At 41.7% G+C, this 17632-nt stretch overlaps 1 protein-coding gene across 4 annotated transcripts in view; it reads left to right on the top strand.

Moving 5' to 3' along the window:
- Piezo (piezo type mechanosensitive ion channel component) overlaps positions 1 to 2402 on the top strand; it is a 228796-nt gene extending 226394 nt beyond the window's left edge. For all 4 annotated transcript variants that reach the window (XM_065439611.1, XM_065439612.1, XM_065439610.1 and 1 more), the window contains one exon: positions 1258 to 2402. In XM_065439611.1, coding sequence (XP_065295683.1) covers positions 1258 to 1522 — 265 coding nt within the window. In that variant the 3' untranslated portion in view covers positions 1523 to 2402. The remainder of the gene's footprint in view (positions 1 to 1257) is intronic.
- Positions 2403 to 17632: the final 15230 nt, after the last annotated feature.

Here is a 17632-nt window from a genome sequence, read left to right as displayed (position 1 = left end):
CTGCAAAAATTTCCATTTGTTGTCTCTGTATTCCTTCACAGCAACAGTGAAATTTCATTAAATTGAAACTGTGTGTAAACACGTTTAGTTATATTGAAGTTCAAAATACATGGTGTTCTGAGGACAAGTTACAGAGAGTTAAATACTTTGTTATATCGATGTTTAGCTGTAGTTCCTGCTGGTAGGAAATTCAAAATTAAAATGTCTGAGGTAAAATTTGTGGAATATTAATTCACCTGAGGCATGCTATTGCCTATGTTGTACACTACTATGCTCCTAAAGAGGCTGTGAACCACTTTTTATTGAAGTGTAGAAAAGTATTCGAAGTGAAAATAGCCTAGTTCAGAAATTCTTTGCCGCAACAAGTACTTCAATGCGTTCAGAAGAAGCGGACTTATTGGCAATCAAATACTCCCTTCGCGGTGCTTCTGCTCCTTCTACAATGCCTTGCACCGCGAAAGCTACGGAGGAGCAGGGCATGACCACAATGCTCTGCCTACTGAATGTCACCGTGGCAGGCAGTTCAAGTTGATTTTGGATGTTAACGCAGACGCCACTACTTCCAATTTTGGTGCCTATGACACGCTAAACTTAAGCCAAACGTAGTTGTCCTCGGCAAGCCACAGTGCGCTTAGCCAGTGGACTCATAGCGGCACGCCGTGGCGGCCACGGTATTTACGCTACGTAGCGTATGGAAATCTGCTTTATTACGAAATAAAGTGTCCAGAAGAGAATGAGGAGCAGGCTTCCGTTGAAAAGAAAGCGTTTGGAGAAAGGTGACTTCACACTCCTCTTGCAAGCTCCACGCACCATGTGCAACAGCAAAACTTGGCGGAGATGTTCACAGCAGCGTATTCTTCCCACGGACGTTATTTCACCTAGTCCAAGGGGTGGTTCAGGGTGTCTTTATGGAATAGTGCATTATTTAGCAGAATGGAAAAAGAAAATTGAACAATTTAATGGTCTGCACTTTGCTCATCATTAAGTCTGGAGCCAATCCTCGTACCCCATTAGGAGTGTCTATTACACACTGTCATTGCTTGTGAATCGCATGTGTTATTGTGCAACACTGTTTAATTGTATTTTGGAGTAACTACTTAACTGCATGTACAAGTCTGAAGGCTACGTCTATCCTAATGTTTCATTCATTGGCTGTCTCTGCAAAGGAACATTCCAGATATAGAAGAGTGCTATGCATTTGCCTTGAGTATACTTGTTGCCTTGCTTTGTAATAACCTTTCAACTGTAACATTGCAGAATTGTAGGGCTGTACACCACCTTCGTGCTCGTCGTTTCCCGTTTGATTCGTGGTTTCATGGCTGGCAGCTCGTTCACCATCATGTTTGACGACATGCCTAATGTGGATCGTGTGCTCCAGCTTTGCCTCGACATCTACCTTGTGCGGGAGAGCCGTGAATTAAGCCTTGAAGAAGACCTGTTTGCCAAACTGATATTCTTGTATCGTTCCCCAGAGACTTTAATCAAATGGACACGTGCTGCAGACCAGCAACCACTAGCCTAATTGCATCAATATCGACGGATTCTGTTGCAGTTTACTGATTATGTTGTGACATTTTGATATTTCCATTGTTTTTATCTTCACTGCATTGAGGACAGAGACTGTGGCAACCAACTTATTGCACCAAGGGTGCTCACGCCCACCCACCCATCTACTTTTAAAAATGTGCCTGCCTTTCATTATGGGCGTTGCAATACTTACCAAGACATCGTTGGAACCAGAAGAAATCTTAGACTATGCAAAATATTATATAGTATAATAACAAGCAGCATTTCTCTTTTGTACAACATACAACAAGCCTTGTTGTTTTTGGTGAGTGCCATAATTTAGGGCACTTGTTCTGGTCTTTCAGATTGTGGTGGTGTGCAGTGATTTGTATCATTTGTAATATATTTTTGTACGGTGATGCATAGAAACATCAGAAGGTTCATTGTGCTCGGATATCTAGTCTTGTATGCGCATGCCTGATGTGAGATACTGTTTTATTGAACTAGATAGGCCAACAAAACTGGCATATGGAGGGTTTGTTCCTGATGATGATGCAACCTGAATGTAAGGACTGTAATATTCTTATACTGAAAGATGAAACTTCAGTGTAAAGCTTCTGAGCATTTTTACTGTTCGAATTGTTTTATTAAATGTATTATAAGTTCCTGCATCAAAATGAATCGGGGGGCTTGTTCTTGCTTGAAGTTGAGTTTTTTCATTTATGATATAGCAGAAAGCTGCTTATGAGTCAATTTTAGCGGCATGTAATTGAAATCTTGTCCGATTACTCATACTTGTACTTTTTGCATGGGAATGGTATTTAAATTAATGGCTCTGGAGCTGTAACACCTTTTATTTAAAAAATAAAAATTCACTATGAACGTTCACACTTCCATCCCTTGCTGTGAAAGAATGAACTTCCTTTGCACACACATTGCTGAAGAAATAGTGTATGGTTAATTCAATCTGCAGCACTTTGATGAGTTTATTATCTGTATTGTGGGAATGCTGCGCAAATAACATGAAACATGGACCTGAAAGAGAAAATAGAATACAGGTTGGACCTGGCTAAGATCCGACGTAGCATTTTTCAAAGGTACAAATTGTCAGTAGGGGGGTGTGTGAATATTTGAAATTTCCAAATAGTAACCGATCAGCAACCTTGAATCGAATAGCCACTACTAGTAAATATGAATGGTGTCTTTAACCCTTTGACTGCCGGGTATTTTTTTTTTTCGGCTACTGCTCAGTGCCTGCCAGGTTTCCTTCGCATATTGGTCCAGCGGAGCTTTATTGTTTTATTTATTTTATTTATTTACATGTACTGCCATCTTGCATAGCAAGATATTGCAGGAGTGAGTGCATAGATATGTCAATCAATTGAAGAATACATTTGAGTGGCAAAAAGAAAACAAACAATAGAAAAAACAATATCAGGAATAGCTAGTTGATTAATGAACATGATTAGGTAATAGGTTGGCAAATACATCACTTGGTAACTCGCGCAAGGACCCCTCAAGGCCATTCCAAATCACAATTGTATGTGGAAAAAAGGAAAACCTAAAACAATCAATTGTTGCATTCAAAGGAACAATGTTAAGATGACGACTTCTTCTGGTGGGCCAAGAAGAAGGGTTAGTGAAAACAATAGGTGCATTGACATACGTTTTCCCATGAGCAATTTTATGTAGCAGAACAACACGGTCACAAGTACGTCTATGGGCCAGTGGCTTTAGTAGTAGCTTGCTCGCATGTGATGTCGGTGAGAAATGGCGGTCATGACGATTATATATAAACCTTATGGCCTTTTTCTGAATAAACTCAAGCATGTCTATGTCTTTGGAATGATGTGGCGACCACACTACCGACGCGTATTCAAGTAGAGGCCTTATTAGTGATCTGTATGCCGTTAATTTATTCTTTAGTTGCATCTCGTAAGTTTCTTTTAAGAAAACCCAGTTTTCTCAACGCCTTGTTGGTTATACAGTTATGTGAGCATGCCATTTTAGATCAGGGGAGAAAGTAACACCAAGGTATTTGAACGTGTGGACGCTTGCAAGCTTGTGCGCTTCATTAAAATATGTAAATTGTAATGGTTGTTTTTTATTCGAAAAAGTCATTGATACGGTTTTCTTAAAATTAAGTGACATTTGCCATGTTCTGCTCCATTCGCAAAAACGGGTGAAGACTTCATTCAGCTCCAACTGATCATGATTACTACTTATAGTAGAATAAAGGACGCAGTCATCGGCATATAGTCTTATTTCGACAGAAGTGCCTGCGGTTACTTCAACGACATCATTTACATAGACTACAAACAGCAAAGGACCCAAGACAGACCCCCTGGGGTACACCGGATGTAACATTGACATGAGATGAGTGAACATTGTTAAATGCAACAAACAAGGGTTCTTGTACTTGGGTAGTCCTGTATCCAACCTAGTAATTTATAATCATGAATTATTGCCCTGAGTTTAATGAGAAGCTTTTTATGGCACACTGTGTCAAAAGCTTTACTGTAATCAATAAAAATGGCATCAAGTTGTCCTCTAAGGTTAAATGTGGATGCAATATCATGGGAGAATTCTAGAAGTTATGTTACCATGGAGAATCCGGAATGGAAGCCATGCTGAGCATGCGAAAGAACATTATGTTCAGATAAGTACTCAATGATATATTTATGAATAATGTGTTCCAATAGTTTACAAGATGTTGATATTAAAGAAATAGGTCTATAGTTAGATATTTCCTGCTTATTACCATCTTTGTGAATGGGAACAACCTTATCACATTTCCAGAGTATTGGAACAGTGGATGATTCTACAGATTTCGAAAAAATTAGGGATAAGTACCGAGAGCTCCATTCAGAATATCGCCGTAAAAACAAATCTGGTATATTATCTGGCCCAGTACTTTTCATAGTATCAATCTTGAGTATAAGATTATGTACACCAGCTGAAGTGATTGCCATACTAGGAAAAGGTGATGACGAAAGAGTAGTGCAAAACGTGGGGGTGCGTCCATCATCACAGGTGAACACTGATTTAAAGTAATTATTAAAGGCTTCAGTAATGCTAAGATTATCTGAGCATGGTTGATTAGCAATTATGAATGATGGAGAGCTCTGACTCGGTGGACTGATGGTTCGCCAGAACTTTGATGGTTTGTTTTTAATGAAGTACGACAAGGTGCTATTAAAATAGAAACTTTTTGCATTTGACATAGCAGATTTTAAGTTGTTTTTAAGTGTGGTCAATACTGAAGCTTTCATAGGATTGTTTGCATAGGGCTGTTTGCGCAGACGCCTGATGCGACGAATTAGGTGTATAATTTCACGTGTGTACCAAGGGTGCTTGGGATTGCGCTTTATACACTTGGTTGGAGTGTAATCAGTTATACATGGATTGACAATTGAGCAAAAACGGTTTACTAACACGTTAACAGAGGAATAGTTCACGCAACTCGAAAACTCGTCAAAAGAGCATGCGAGCAACTCGGTTATGGAGTTGTCATCAGCTTGTTCAAAGTTCAATACTGTCTGATGTGAGGGGCGCTTAGGCATAGTTGCTAAATTCAAATAAACAATGACCCCCCTTATGGTCCGAGAGGCCTTCAACAATAGTACTATCGTAACCATTTTGTCTAAGTTGCTCATTTATGAAAACAAGATCTAAAATTGAGCTTTCTCGGGTTGCGGAATTCACAATTTGCGTCAGATCGAAAGAAATAGGCATGTTAATCAAGTAATCACAAATGGCTTTGTGACGGCCACTAGCAGATAGCATTGGCCAATCTATGCCAGGGGTGTTCAATGATTTCATGCTACAGAGGCAGATTCTGCGTCCTCGCTTCCTCCTGATTCAATGATTTTATTAAACATTCATAAATTTGCTCACCTGACAAAGTTCAGATGCACTTGCCAAACTGGTTTGCAATGACTGACCTGCCAAGACAGAGTGAGAGAGGCACAAGATATGCATCCTAACTACTGTTGCAAGTTTAAATTATTTCGATGGGGGCGAAATGCGAAAACACTCGTGGTACTTAGATTTAGGTGCATGTTAAAGAACCCCAGGTGGTCGAAATTTCCGGAGTCCTCCACTACGGCGTGCCTCATAATCAGAAAGTGGTTTTGGCACATAAAACCCCATAATTTAACTTTTTTTTTTAAGTTTAAATGATGAGTTTTGAGTGTTTAAATGAGCACAGCTGATACCCAGTGTTATTTTTTGCTCGGGTTGCTGTTGTAGAGACTGAGTGCACTGAATACATGAAACGAGTACATATAGTGACAGTCAAAGGGTTAATAGTTCATACTGTCAATTGTACAGGACCTAACATGAAACCGAAACAGAAGTGCGACAACTTTCGTCCCGCCACAGCGACTCTAAAACACAAGTTACATAGTAGTGTACTAGCTGTGTTGCTCACAGAACCAGACTTTTCTGGCTAAACCAGTGAATCAGTCACACTGAAATTTTGTTAACACGTGGCCTGGCAAGTGGACTTTGATGCTATTCATGAGTGCTGCACATATTTTTTTGTTTAGAGTTAATAAAAACATCCATTGCTGAAGCATTAGTTGATATAGTGGCACCATGTGGTTGTGACCATACAGACCAGAAAAAACAATTTGTGTATGTCATTCTGCCATTGCCACAGATGACACACATTTGCAAATAAGTCTCAACAGCACACAGGTGTCTACAAGGCCTTGCTAAACTTCCTCATCATGCATGACCACATATGCTCCTGAACTACTTCATATGTGAACAATTTGCTTACATGTTTCTAGTGCTGCATTTGTGCTTCTAATAAACCATGTTTCGTGTACAGTGTAACGACAAAAACTTAACATGAACATACTAGCATATCAATATATAGCTTTATACTGTTGTAAATAAAGGCTGCTCATTATTCAAAAACTCTTCCAAAGTATTTAATGTTTGATTAGATTCAATTCCTGTCCAGTTTAGTTCCAAAGTTGCCATTTGTATACCCCTCACACCCAGTACTCTTTAAGTGGATACTTCCCCACACAGAGGTCACAGGAATGAGGCTGCTGGCAGAGTTGCACAGCATTTGTTGGATGAACGAATCTGGCATCAACAACTCGTACTCCTTACATCCAAGGCAAGTCCGCATCATCTGCAACAATTTCAGCAGCCTACCATTTCCCTGCGGACCCAAGGGCTGAGAGAAGTCTTGCGTCAGCCTCTTTGGTTTCCAAAGAATGCTGATGGTTACAGAACTGCAATCTTAAGTGATTGCCAGTTTGGCTGAGCTATTGCTGAAAAAAGCTTAAGCTAATCCTGTCTATATTACAACTCTTAACCATACAGTTTCTCTATCCTGTCAATTTTCAATTGCAAGGACTACACTCGTGCCACTTTTGAGGACTGGTTCAAATTTTCTTCTCTGAAGAAAAATAATTATACAGTCTCCACACACTTCGGGAATGACATCATGAAAAGCATTCCACTGGTAGCTGGTTATCCAGAATTTTTGAGGTTCTGCTGACTGTTACCAGACTGACAAGCATGTTTCTGCAAGACAAGAAATTGTGTGACAGCAGCAGAAAAGTGACTACGATAGTATGACAGCAGTATCCCAACAATAGTCTCGTGCAACATTTATGCAGTATGTCATTCACAAGCTATGCCAAAGTACAAATTACAAATAGGGTGCTCGATACTTCATACATAATGCTTGTCAAGCGAAGAATCGTGAGAGGTGCATGCACAGAGAAGCATGACACATATACCTAACATGATTCTGGCCACTTATCTTATGACACGATGAATACTGTCAGACATGACATTCCTGCAGGTCCTGCAGGTTGCTGAACGGCCATCAAGGTTGCCCCAGTGGTGTAATCTTTCCACAACTATGTGACTAGACACCAACACACCTAAAGAAAAAAAGACATTCCACAAGAACACATAAGAGTTCCGAGCTATTCAAAATAAATATAAAAATTGCATGGAATTTTATGCCGACGGCTCTAAAACACAAGAATACGTGGGTGTGGGAATCCTAAGGAAAAATTGCGAAAATAGCAGTCGGATAAATAATTTTTGTTCAGTCTTTACTGCCGAAGTTTATGCAATATGGGTGGCAGTAAAACAAATTGCCACCAACAAGCAGAAGAATGCTATCATTTATACTGACTCATTGAGTGCACTCGGTGCACTCCACGTGTGAACCTCTGCTTAGCGATATCCTGAACAGGGTGGCCTATAATAAATATGGAAGAACCATACAATTTTGCTGGGTTTCAAGCCATGTTGGGATACCAGGAAATGAAGCAGCAGATAGATGCGTGTTCATGGCCGTGCACAAAGGCATAATGCACACACTTCCATCGCGAAGGTATAATAAATGCAGCGGAAGAATTCTATACTGACCTGTACAGTACCCAGAGAACTCTGGAGAACTCCATTTGAAAGGATAATGAACAGGATACAGAAACTCCTCCTATAACTAGAGATGAGGTCAGAAGGGCCTTGCAAGACAAAGGGGGTAAAGTGGCAGAAGAAGATGGAATAACAGTCAATTTAATCAAAGATGGAGGAGACATTGATTGAAAAACTGGTGGCTCTCTATACGAAGTGTCTGTCGACTTCAAGGGTCCCAAATAACTGGAATGCCAACATTATACTAGTCCACAAAATGGGAGACAAAGAATAGAAAAATTACAGGCCCATTAGCTTACTCCCAGTATTAGATAAAATATTCACCATGATAATTTCGAATAGAATAAGGGCAACACTGGACTTCAGTCAACCTAGGGAACATGCTGGCTTTAGGAAGGGATACTCTACAGCGGATCACATCCATGTCATCAATAAGGTAATCTAGGAATCCGTTGAGTACGTACAATCAGCCTCTCTATATGGCTTTCATAGATTACAAAAAGGCATTTGATTCAGTAGAGATAGCAGCAGTCATAGAGGCATTACGTAATCAAGGAGTACAGGATGCTTACATAAATATCTAGGAAAATATCTACAGATTCCACAGCTACCTTAATTCTCCGCAAGAGAAGTATGAAGATACCTATAAAGAAAGGGGTCAGACAAGGAGACAATCTCTCCAACATTATTCAGTGCTTGGAAGTATTCAAGCTATTAAACTGGGAGGACGTAGAAGTGAGGATCAACGGCGAATATCTCGGCAACCTTCGGTTTGCGGATGACATTGTCGTGTTCAGCAACACTGGGGATGAGTGAGAACAAATGATTGAGGATCTTAACAGAGAGAGTGTAAGAGTGGGGTTGAAGATTAATATGCAGAAGACAAAGATAATGATCAATAGCCAGGCAAGGGAACAATAGTTCAGGATTGCAGTCAGCCTCTAGAGTTTGTGAAGGAGTGCATTTACCTAGGTCAATTAGTCGCAGGGAACCCTGATCATGAGAAGGAAATTTACAAAATAATAAAAATGGATTGGAGCACATACGGCAGACACTGTCGGCTCCTGACTGTAAGCTTACCATAATCAATAAAAAGAGGTAAAATCAGTGTACCTTACCGGTGCTGACATATATGGGGCAGAAACTTGGAATCGACAAAGCTTGAGAACAAGTTGAGGACTGCGCAAAGAGTGATGGAACGAAGAATATTAGGCATAACATTAAGAGACAGAAAGAGAGCTGTGTGGGTCAGAGAGCAAATGAGTCTAGCCAATATTCTAATTGACATTAAGAGAAAAAAGCGGAGATGGGCAGGTAATGTAATGCGTAGGCTATAGATAACCGGTGGACCATTACAGTTACAGAATTGGTGCCAAGAGAAGGGAAGTGCAGTTGAGGACGGCAGAAGACTAGGTGGGACGATGAAATTAAGAAATTCGCAGGCGCTAGTTGGAATTGGTTGGCACAGGACGGGGGTAATTGGAGATTGCAGGGAAGAATAGAATCCTGCAGTGGACATAAAATAGGCTGATTATGATGATGATGACTCCTAGGAGGCACACAGCCAGCTAGTAGATGTCTACCTTCCAGCTTGAGCTAGCTAAGGCCACAGCTAGCCATATTTTGTAAGCTGTACTCTAGACCTGCACCTCTAGAAGCCAGCTAGTAGCTCAGCTAATGCTCCCTTCACTTACGGCTAGTAGCCACTTTGGGAAGCACTGCTATAGCTGCGTTGTAAACATTCAATGCCCAGGCTTGTTTCAGCTTGACAGGTGCTATAGTTAGCTTTCCTTACCATATCTATGATCCTGAAAGGTAGAATTTTTATTTTATCTGTCACTACAAAAGCACAATAAAGGCATTGACCACAGTAAAATTTTCACTTTGACTCAGGTCAGTCTTGTGCCAAGTGAATTTCCAACCAGATGAGCTGTTGTCAAGCCTTTGATTTCATGCCACTAATATTGCACAAATACCAAATTGATAATCATTTAAAGATGTAATAAACACAGTGTAAAATACTTTTTGTCAATACATAGCACCAGTACCAAAATAAGTTATCCCAATGTTAACAAGGAAATGTATTTGTGCTCTATGTATTGCTCTCCCACTCCTTGTAAACTGGAAGACAACCGTTCTTGCGTAAGCTCGTGCAAGTATAAGCATTTCTAGTGATCAAATGGCATCAGCACTAACCAACTTTAACGTGTGCCAAATATGGTAATGAAACATTATTGGCGGTTTTCATACAAAATACATCTGCCACTATGCATGTGCAGAAGAAAAAGCATCTTTTCTTTATGCCCCTTTATTTTTAAGAATTTAAGATACAGCTTAAACAAGTGTAGTAGTTCAGCTTAAGCGCATACCGAGTACGCATATTGCATTGCAGTGCACTTACTTTGTTCAGCCAGCTTAATTGTTCGAGCACCATCGTTTTGCCATACTAGTGGATCAGTATTAGCATACTATACCATGCATGCTGGGTATAGCAGTGCACTTAATAAGCATGTCTGTCAGAAATAGTGGAACAAATGTATGATTATATTTCCCTTGTTCCACAGACTATGAGTAGATTTTTCACTGGTTTGAAAATGCATCGATCCATATGCAAAAGCCACATACACCATTTGCATGATCGAATACAGCCATATATATACCACTATCATCTCGGGTAAACTACACTCTAAACAGTTGCATGCAGTACAAATGGCAGACAAACTGAATGTGTGCGGCGAGTGCATTTCAAGGAAGAAAAAACAGCATGCAGAAAGGCTGTTTCCTGTCTCTACACTGACACAACCTTGCATACTGGCTCGTAGATGCTTGAGAGGGCAGTAAAAAATGCAATTTATTTTATCAATACAAATGTGGTTCAGTATGGCTGCTATGAATGCAACTAATAGAGCTGCTCCTCAGTAAATGCAACTTCTTTACAGAGAACTTCAAAATCTTAAGTATCAGTGCAACAAAAAATAAAACTGACTTAGTAAAAATGGTAATTTAGATGTTTATAAAATGGCTGCAGGGATCAGATAGCTTATTTTCTTAGAGAACTATCATGCGGTGTCACAAACAACTAAAGCATGAGACAGTTGGCTCAATGCAGTAGCTGAGTGATATAATGATTTCGTCAATAAAAGCAGTCAAACTGACCTTTCCAATTGCGCGCTTTTTGAAATGCAGGAGAACTCTCTCCCCTGGTGTCCTGTCGAGTGTTGAATGATTTGTTTTCGCAGCATGGTCATAGCATGGATGTATACGTAAGTTGTGTCTCGTACCATGACACCACCACATCAAGTATTGGCGAGGCGAATAGATTTCTGTTTCACGTCCAAAGCCACACTACACTTCGCACATGTTTTGAGCAGTCATACTAAAAGGTAATGTATTAATTAATAATGTTTCTGTATTATTAAACAAATAAGGCTCCATAGCACAATTACTGAGTTGATAGCTATACATTCTTGGTATTGTAAGGGTTGGGATTGGGCATGAAATAGATGGTAGCTGACCCATGCCGTTGTCCAACTCATCCATGCTGAGGACGTTGTTAGAGGTCTCAGAGCCTTGTTCTCATCAAGAACGAGGAATATGGGATTAATTTATAATATCTACATGAAAATGTTACAGTTCATCAGTCTAGCATGACTGAAAGAGAATGCACACTGAACAGCCGACAACGGCTGCTTATAAACACTCTGTCCTCCCTAGGTGAGGGGAAACTGCCATTCAACCTTCGACCAATGGGAGCGTCCAAAGTCATCGTCGCCGACCCACATTTGAGGGGGAGGGTTTACACACTCACTTCCGCACTGGTTCAGGGTGTCTACCAAGTTGACATTTCCAAATTCCCCGAGTTTTCCAGGTTTTCCCTGAGTACCATTGCAAATTTCCCTGAGTGATGCAGAACTATGCTTTATGTCAAGACGGGCTGAAAACATATCGCCTCATGCTGTCACTTCCTAGTAAGCACATGAAAAAAATTTAAAAAGCGACTTAATCCAATTTGAATACTAAAGAGTAGTGTTTATGTTATTCAGAAAGAGAATAGAAGGCACCCCAATGGGCATTCGAACTCCTCTGGACGTCTACTGGACTACCACTTCTGGATATCTTGGTCATCCATAGGACGTCCGCAGATCGCCTAAGGGCGTACGGCGGACATCCACAGGACTAGCAGGCGCATACTAATTGGCAGTCCGAGGGGTGTCCCGTAGATGTCTAGAACGGATATACGGATGTTCCTCGGACGCAAGAATTTGTTTAGGTTTTCATTGCTAAATGTCCGTCAGGCATCCGTACGACGAACTGTGGACCATTAAGGGATGTCTGCAGGATGTTCATTTTTATTTAAATGGGCTGAATAGCACAGTTAGCGTAAACATTGGCTTTGTGTAGAATCTGTGCTGCAAAGATGATGCAGTATACTGACATGCACCAATGAAAATACAACTTGCACCCATGGAACAAAGATTCCAAAGCAAGCTAAGTTTACATAAAATGGACAATCACTTTCACAGAAATTTTTATTCATTTCCATTACAAAAACTCGATTTAATACACGGAGAGCCGGTATAGTGATGCAAGTGTAACAAGTACTCAAACACAGAACTGGTCACGAGACAATTGATATACTGCAAACCTGTAACATTCAGAGAATATGTGACAGTCCTGCATTATAATAAAAGCCAACAACTTATTAGCACAAACTAAGACAAAGTCTGCAGGTGACAGCTTTTACAGCAGTACATTAAAATTTCCAGCCCCCAAGGGCTACAAGAGTGAGATGTGATCACATAATATGAGAGTGTTTACTAAGCACCACTATCGGTAGTATATCTTTAGAAACATCAAGGTGGGCAGGGCCAGATGTAGCACTCAGGGTACTTCAAAAGCATGGTACACTTCTTTCACTATAGTACGATTATTCTTCACCTTGACATCAGGGAGCATGAGAAAAAAGCTCAGAATGCCACATGGTATACGAGACAGCAACAGAGCGCAGGCATTCACTGTTTCATTAGCGTGAATGAGTCTTGAGGTGAGGCTCCTATCCCCGAAAAAAAAGTTGGCGATCAGTACGCTATCGCGTTTCACTACATTCAGTAATGAGTATACAAGGAACATAAAGGTACTAGCAATCCTCACACCTAAAATATCACACAGCTGAGACATAAATTATCTGGACTGCGCCTTTTTTTTTCATATTCTAGCAATACCTTGGAAACGGCAAATGATCCCTCCTTGGTTTACACATGCATATGAACAAAACTATGCAAACAGTAGCTGAAATGTGACAAACTTGCAATGCACTACAAATAAAATACTGTTTCTTCTCGAAAAAGTAAGTCACAGTAAAACAAAATGCAAATAAGAACTGAAACAGTGATTCTCGCTATGTACTAGATAAAAACTCTGGGCTGACAGCAAGAAAACAAATACAACGCTACGCATAAAAGTAAAACGACTAGAAGAGAGCAGACTTTTTGCCGCCAGCAAAGACCAGCATAAATGATAAATACTTCACAGTGAAATAACTATCAAGGAAATTATTGTTTGTAACAAATAAACATAAATCTGGAAGTGACACAGAATGGTTAAATGTGAAATATGTGTAGCATTGACTTGCTACATGCTAGTAGCCCTGCCATCTCTTCCTGAGGAAAAGAAGTAAATAGCAATGAACGGAACGGTTGATATATACTGAAACTGGAGTCCTCATGCAGTACTGCTCAATATAGTGCAGCCTTTCCGACTCACGGCCACATCGTAACACAAAAGAGGCATAATAAAATGTAATCAAACTGTTTCGTAGCCTCACCTTGCAACACACTAGAACTTAGCCATCACTTGAATTGAGATAGTTGTAAGCTTACACTTTAGCATGGTTCCTACAATACCACGTAACATGACAATGGACAACAGGAAGTACACACAAGTGGTACTGTGCATTTATGCATGTTGTGCTGTATGCAAAAGTGTGAACATTTACCAGCTAGTTCAGCTTTCTTTAGTGGTAACCAACACAAACTGCAACGGAAGTAGCCGCATAAGACTGACAAAAATACTGCAATGGAATCGATTACAAAATAATAGAAATATAGTGAGAGGACTACAAGAAAGGAGACATGTCAACAGCAAATCTATTAAGATCGATACACACAAAAAAGGCCGTTCAGAAGCATGCAGCCATGACTTGCGAGAAAGAAAGACTGCAGTGGACTGGCTGCCCTTCACTCATTGAAGTACTCAGTGAAGACAAAATGCCCACTGATGCCTTGATGCCTTCTATTTCACACCCTTTTGTCACTCAGAATCTGAAAAGTGACATAAATATCAGCATTGTAAATCAGTCATTCAATGGAGAAGAAAACTGTGAAAACAATGAATTTAAGCACAAAATTGTGCACAAATAATGTTACAATATCAAATGATCAACTGCAGTCTATGAAGGCACTACTCCAGCCAATACACCAGAAAAGGAACTTTAAAGTCACAAATATTCTAGCCCGCAGCAGTGGTTCAGTGGTATTGGCGCTCGGCTGTTCGGTCGAAGAACACTCCTGCCCGGTGCACGCAGAATGGAGAAGTTGAAGGGATTTTTTCGTCTCCCGTGCCGCTTTCTCTTCAGCAAATCTCTTGCGAGCTTTCTGCATACTTTACGCGCACTACACCGTATTAATAGTGAGTAGCAGCTCCCAGCAACATATGCGCCCGCAAGCAATCGCGTACAGCAGCACCTCCTTGCATATATGCGACTAAAAGAAAGGCGCTCACGCGAACTACTGCGCATATGTGGCCTGTAGACCACACCGACAACACATGGTACAGTATAAAGTCCAGGCACGCTTCATCTTACCTTTACTGCGGGGCCAACCCGGCCAGGAGCTCAGGAGAAAGAAACAACAGTCTTGACCACCTTGCGCAGCCGTAGTGACAACTGAAAATGGCGCCTCCGCACTCACAATAAACGCGCGAAACGCTCCCCTTCGCGCCTTTTTCGCAGGCCAAGTTTCATCCTAGAGGCCAGCACTCGCATGGTGCTCGCTTCTCTCCCGGCGGAATGATTTCACCTCCCACAGGTGTAAGTTTTCGCTGCTTCCCGTCAAGGTCGCGCCCGCGCTTAGCTCGCGCTGCGCGCGAAACGTCTCTTGTTTCCGACACCGCCTCTTCGAATGACTGGAAATTATTGTGTTGTTAACTGTCACAACATCAATGTAAACACGAAAGGGTTAATGCCACCAGTGAAATTCTGCCGATGCACACTTGCAAAAATATTGCCGGAAAGAACCCGCACGATAAAAAGAAATAGCCTCCCGCAAAAAAAAAAAAAAAAATGCAGGGTATGCGAAGCTTCAGAAAAGATTGCGCTGGTAGTAGTGGGTATGCTTGCGGCGCGTTTTCTGCATCTTTAGAGAAGATCGAAATATTTATGAAGTTTCCAAATGTGTGGCTGCTGTTAATTATTATTATTTGAAAAGCGTCGTGAATGGACGTCAACTATACAATGGCGCAGTTGATCTCTGGTCACATCGATGCCTGGCGAGCGTGATGGCTCACAAAGGATATGCGTGATAACGCGTGAGCACTGTAAGCACAGAAATCATTCTGTGGCTCTGCAAGTAATAATAATGAGGCGGTCACATGTGCATGCACGTACCTTTTACGATCACGCTGTTCGTTATAATTAGAACCAGTCCACTAACCTGCCTCCGTGGGTACCTGTATGCTCTCCACCAGAAGAAGGAAATCCCATGGGCGGGTAGAATTAGATCGAATGTGGTTTATTTTATGCCGCATGTTTGAAGACTCGTTGATATTTCGCCGACAAACGTTGATGCCTCTATTGAACAAAGTTAGCTGTGGCTATAGCTTGAATGAACTCGAGGTTGGTTCTACGTTGGTATTTGCAAGCGCAGAAATGCTCAGCAAGGGAGCAGTTCGTCACTCAAATCCGAACAAAGTCATGCTCAGGATATTGGCGAAATGTCCAGCACGAATGACCTAAGGATGTCCGCAGGAGGATAAGAAGTGGATGTTAAAGTTAGTCCGATAATGATATCCACTGGATGTCCCCAGGACGACTGCTGTAGGACTTGGACGTCGGGATCTTATCCGGACGTCCGAGGGAGCTTTCAATGCCCATTGAGCAGGGGTTAGTAAAATGCACAGCAAATAAAGTGTCTTCGAAAAAAATTGCAATGGAGTCAGACATTCTCAAATACGAATAAAAAGGAGATGCATATAGAAGCAAATATTTCCGAATATGAGCTATTTCTGTTAACTGATAGCAAGCTCAGTGGTATGAGGCCCGAATCTGTCACAATTGAGATTCTCTCTCAACAGCTCGTAAGTCAACCTAAACTGTTCTGACATACTTTCAGCCCGCGCACGACGCCCGAGTGTTGTGTTTCACTGCTTTAAAGAGTTTATTTTGGTTTGGGTGAGGGACACCTGCATTTCGGCATCAGCCAAAACTGTATTTTTTGAGCTCAAGCACCTTCAAAACAGCGGCAGCAAGCTTCCTTTCCCGTTTATTCCTCAATGCGTAGGTCATTTCTGTTCTCGTCCTCCTTCTGTCACTCGTTCGCCCCAAGGACCATATGAAGCATCTTAGTCAGTTGCACAGTCCACGACCGATTTTTCGAACTCCTTAGGGGCCGTGAAAACGTCCGAAAAATCGGCCAGTTGGAAAAAAATAAATACGTGTTATTTACTGCCCTTAGGGACTCAAACCGCCACAGGTACGTTCGAAAACGCTCTGAAGGCCTGTCGGTACACATATTAGGCATATCGGTGCTCGTACTGCGACAGGAAATACCGGGTGCACGCGTGTATAATTAAGGAATACATACTGTGTTCCGTGGCAATAGCCCCTTCCCACGCTTGTTATGCTTTACTGCAATACTTTTGCGTATGCTTCACCAAGTAACATTTCTGTACAGAGGTGAAGCTGACTTTCAGGAACCGGCATTTACTAAGTCAATCGCGAGGACCACAAAGGCGGCGGCCATGTCATTGCTGACAGCAGCTAATTCTTTCAATAAAAAACTTGGCACCCAACGGCAAGAAGCTTCATAGCGAACGTCGAAGCAGCTAGGCCTAGCGTTACCACAGTGGTGGCAACAGCTGCCAGCGTATCTGCGTGCGAGAGTGCCGGTTCGAGGTGGCGAAGTAATCAAAACGGCAGCCGTGGTGCCTTTGATTATCGCCGTTTCGGACCTGCGGTCACGGCAAAACGTCCGGAAAATCGGACGGCGAAGAGTTCTTGCGTCGGAAATTTCACACGTTCTGATACGTTGACTCTATGGGGTACGTGACGGTGCCGCGAAGCCGTCCAAATTATCGGGAATCCGGAAAAGTCGGTCGTTGACTGTACACTGTCAACTCCTCCAGCCGACGCCAGGGCGTCAAAGACTATTCCTTACGATTTGTGTCTGCTACTCGAGCCAGCATTACTGCGACTTTCGACCCTTTCAGTAAGATTGCCGCTAATTTTCCCTGATAGAGGCCCAAATTCCCTGAGCTTTCCCTTACTTTTTCCAGACTACTAAAAATCCCTGCGAATTCCCGGTTTTCCCGGTTGGTAGACATCCTGTGGTTTCACTGAACACACCGAGGTGAGAGGGTTCTCGCAGACAGAGGTCTTGACCCAAGCAGGTGCCCCTTGATCCCAGAGTTGACCCTGCAGTCAGTGGCCGCCACG

This window comes from Dermacentor albipictus, chromosome 1 (genome assembly GCF_038994185.2).
Source record: "Dermacentor albipictus isolate Rhodes 1998 colony chromosome 1, USDA_Dalb.pri_finalv2, whole genome shotgun sequence".
NCBI classification, from domain to species: Eukaryota; Metazoa; Arthropoda; class Arachnida; order Ixodida; family Ixodidae; genus Dermacentor; species Dermacentor albipictus.
Note: the sequence above shows the minus strand (reverse complement) of the source record. Positions and strands in the feature narration are given on the sequence as shown.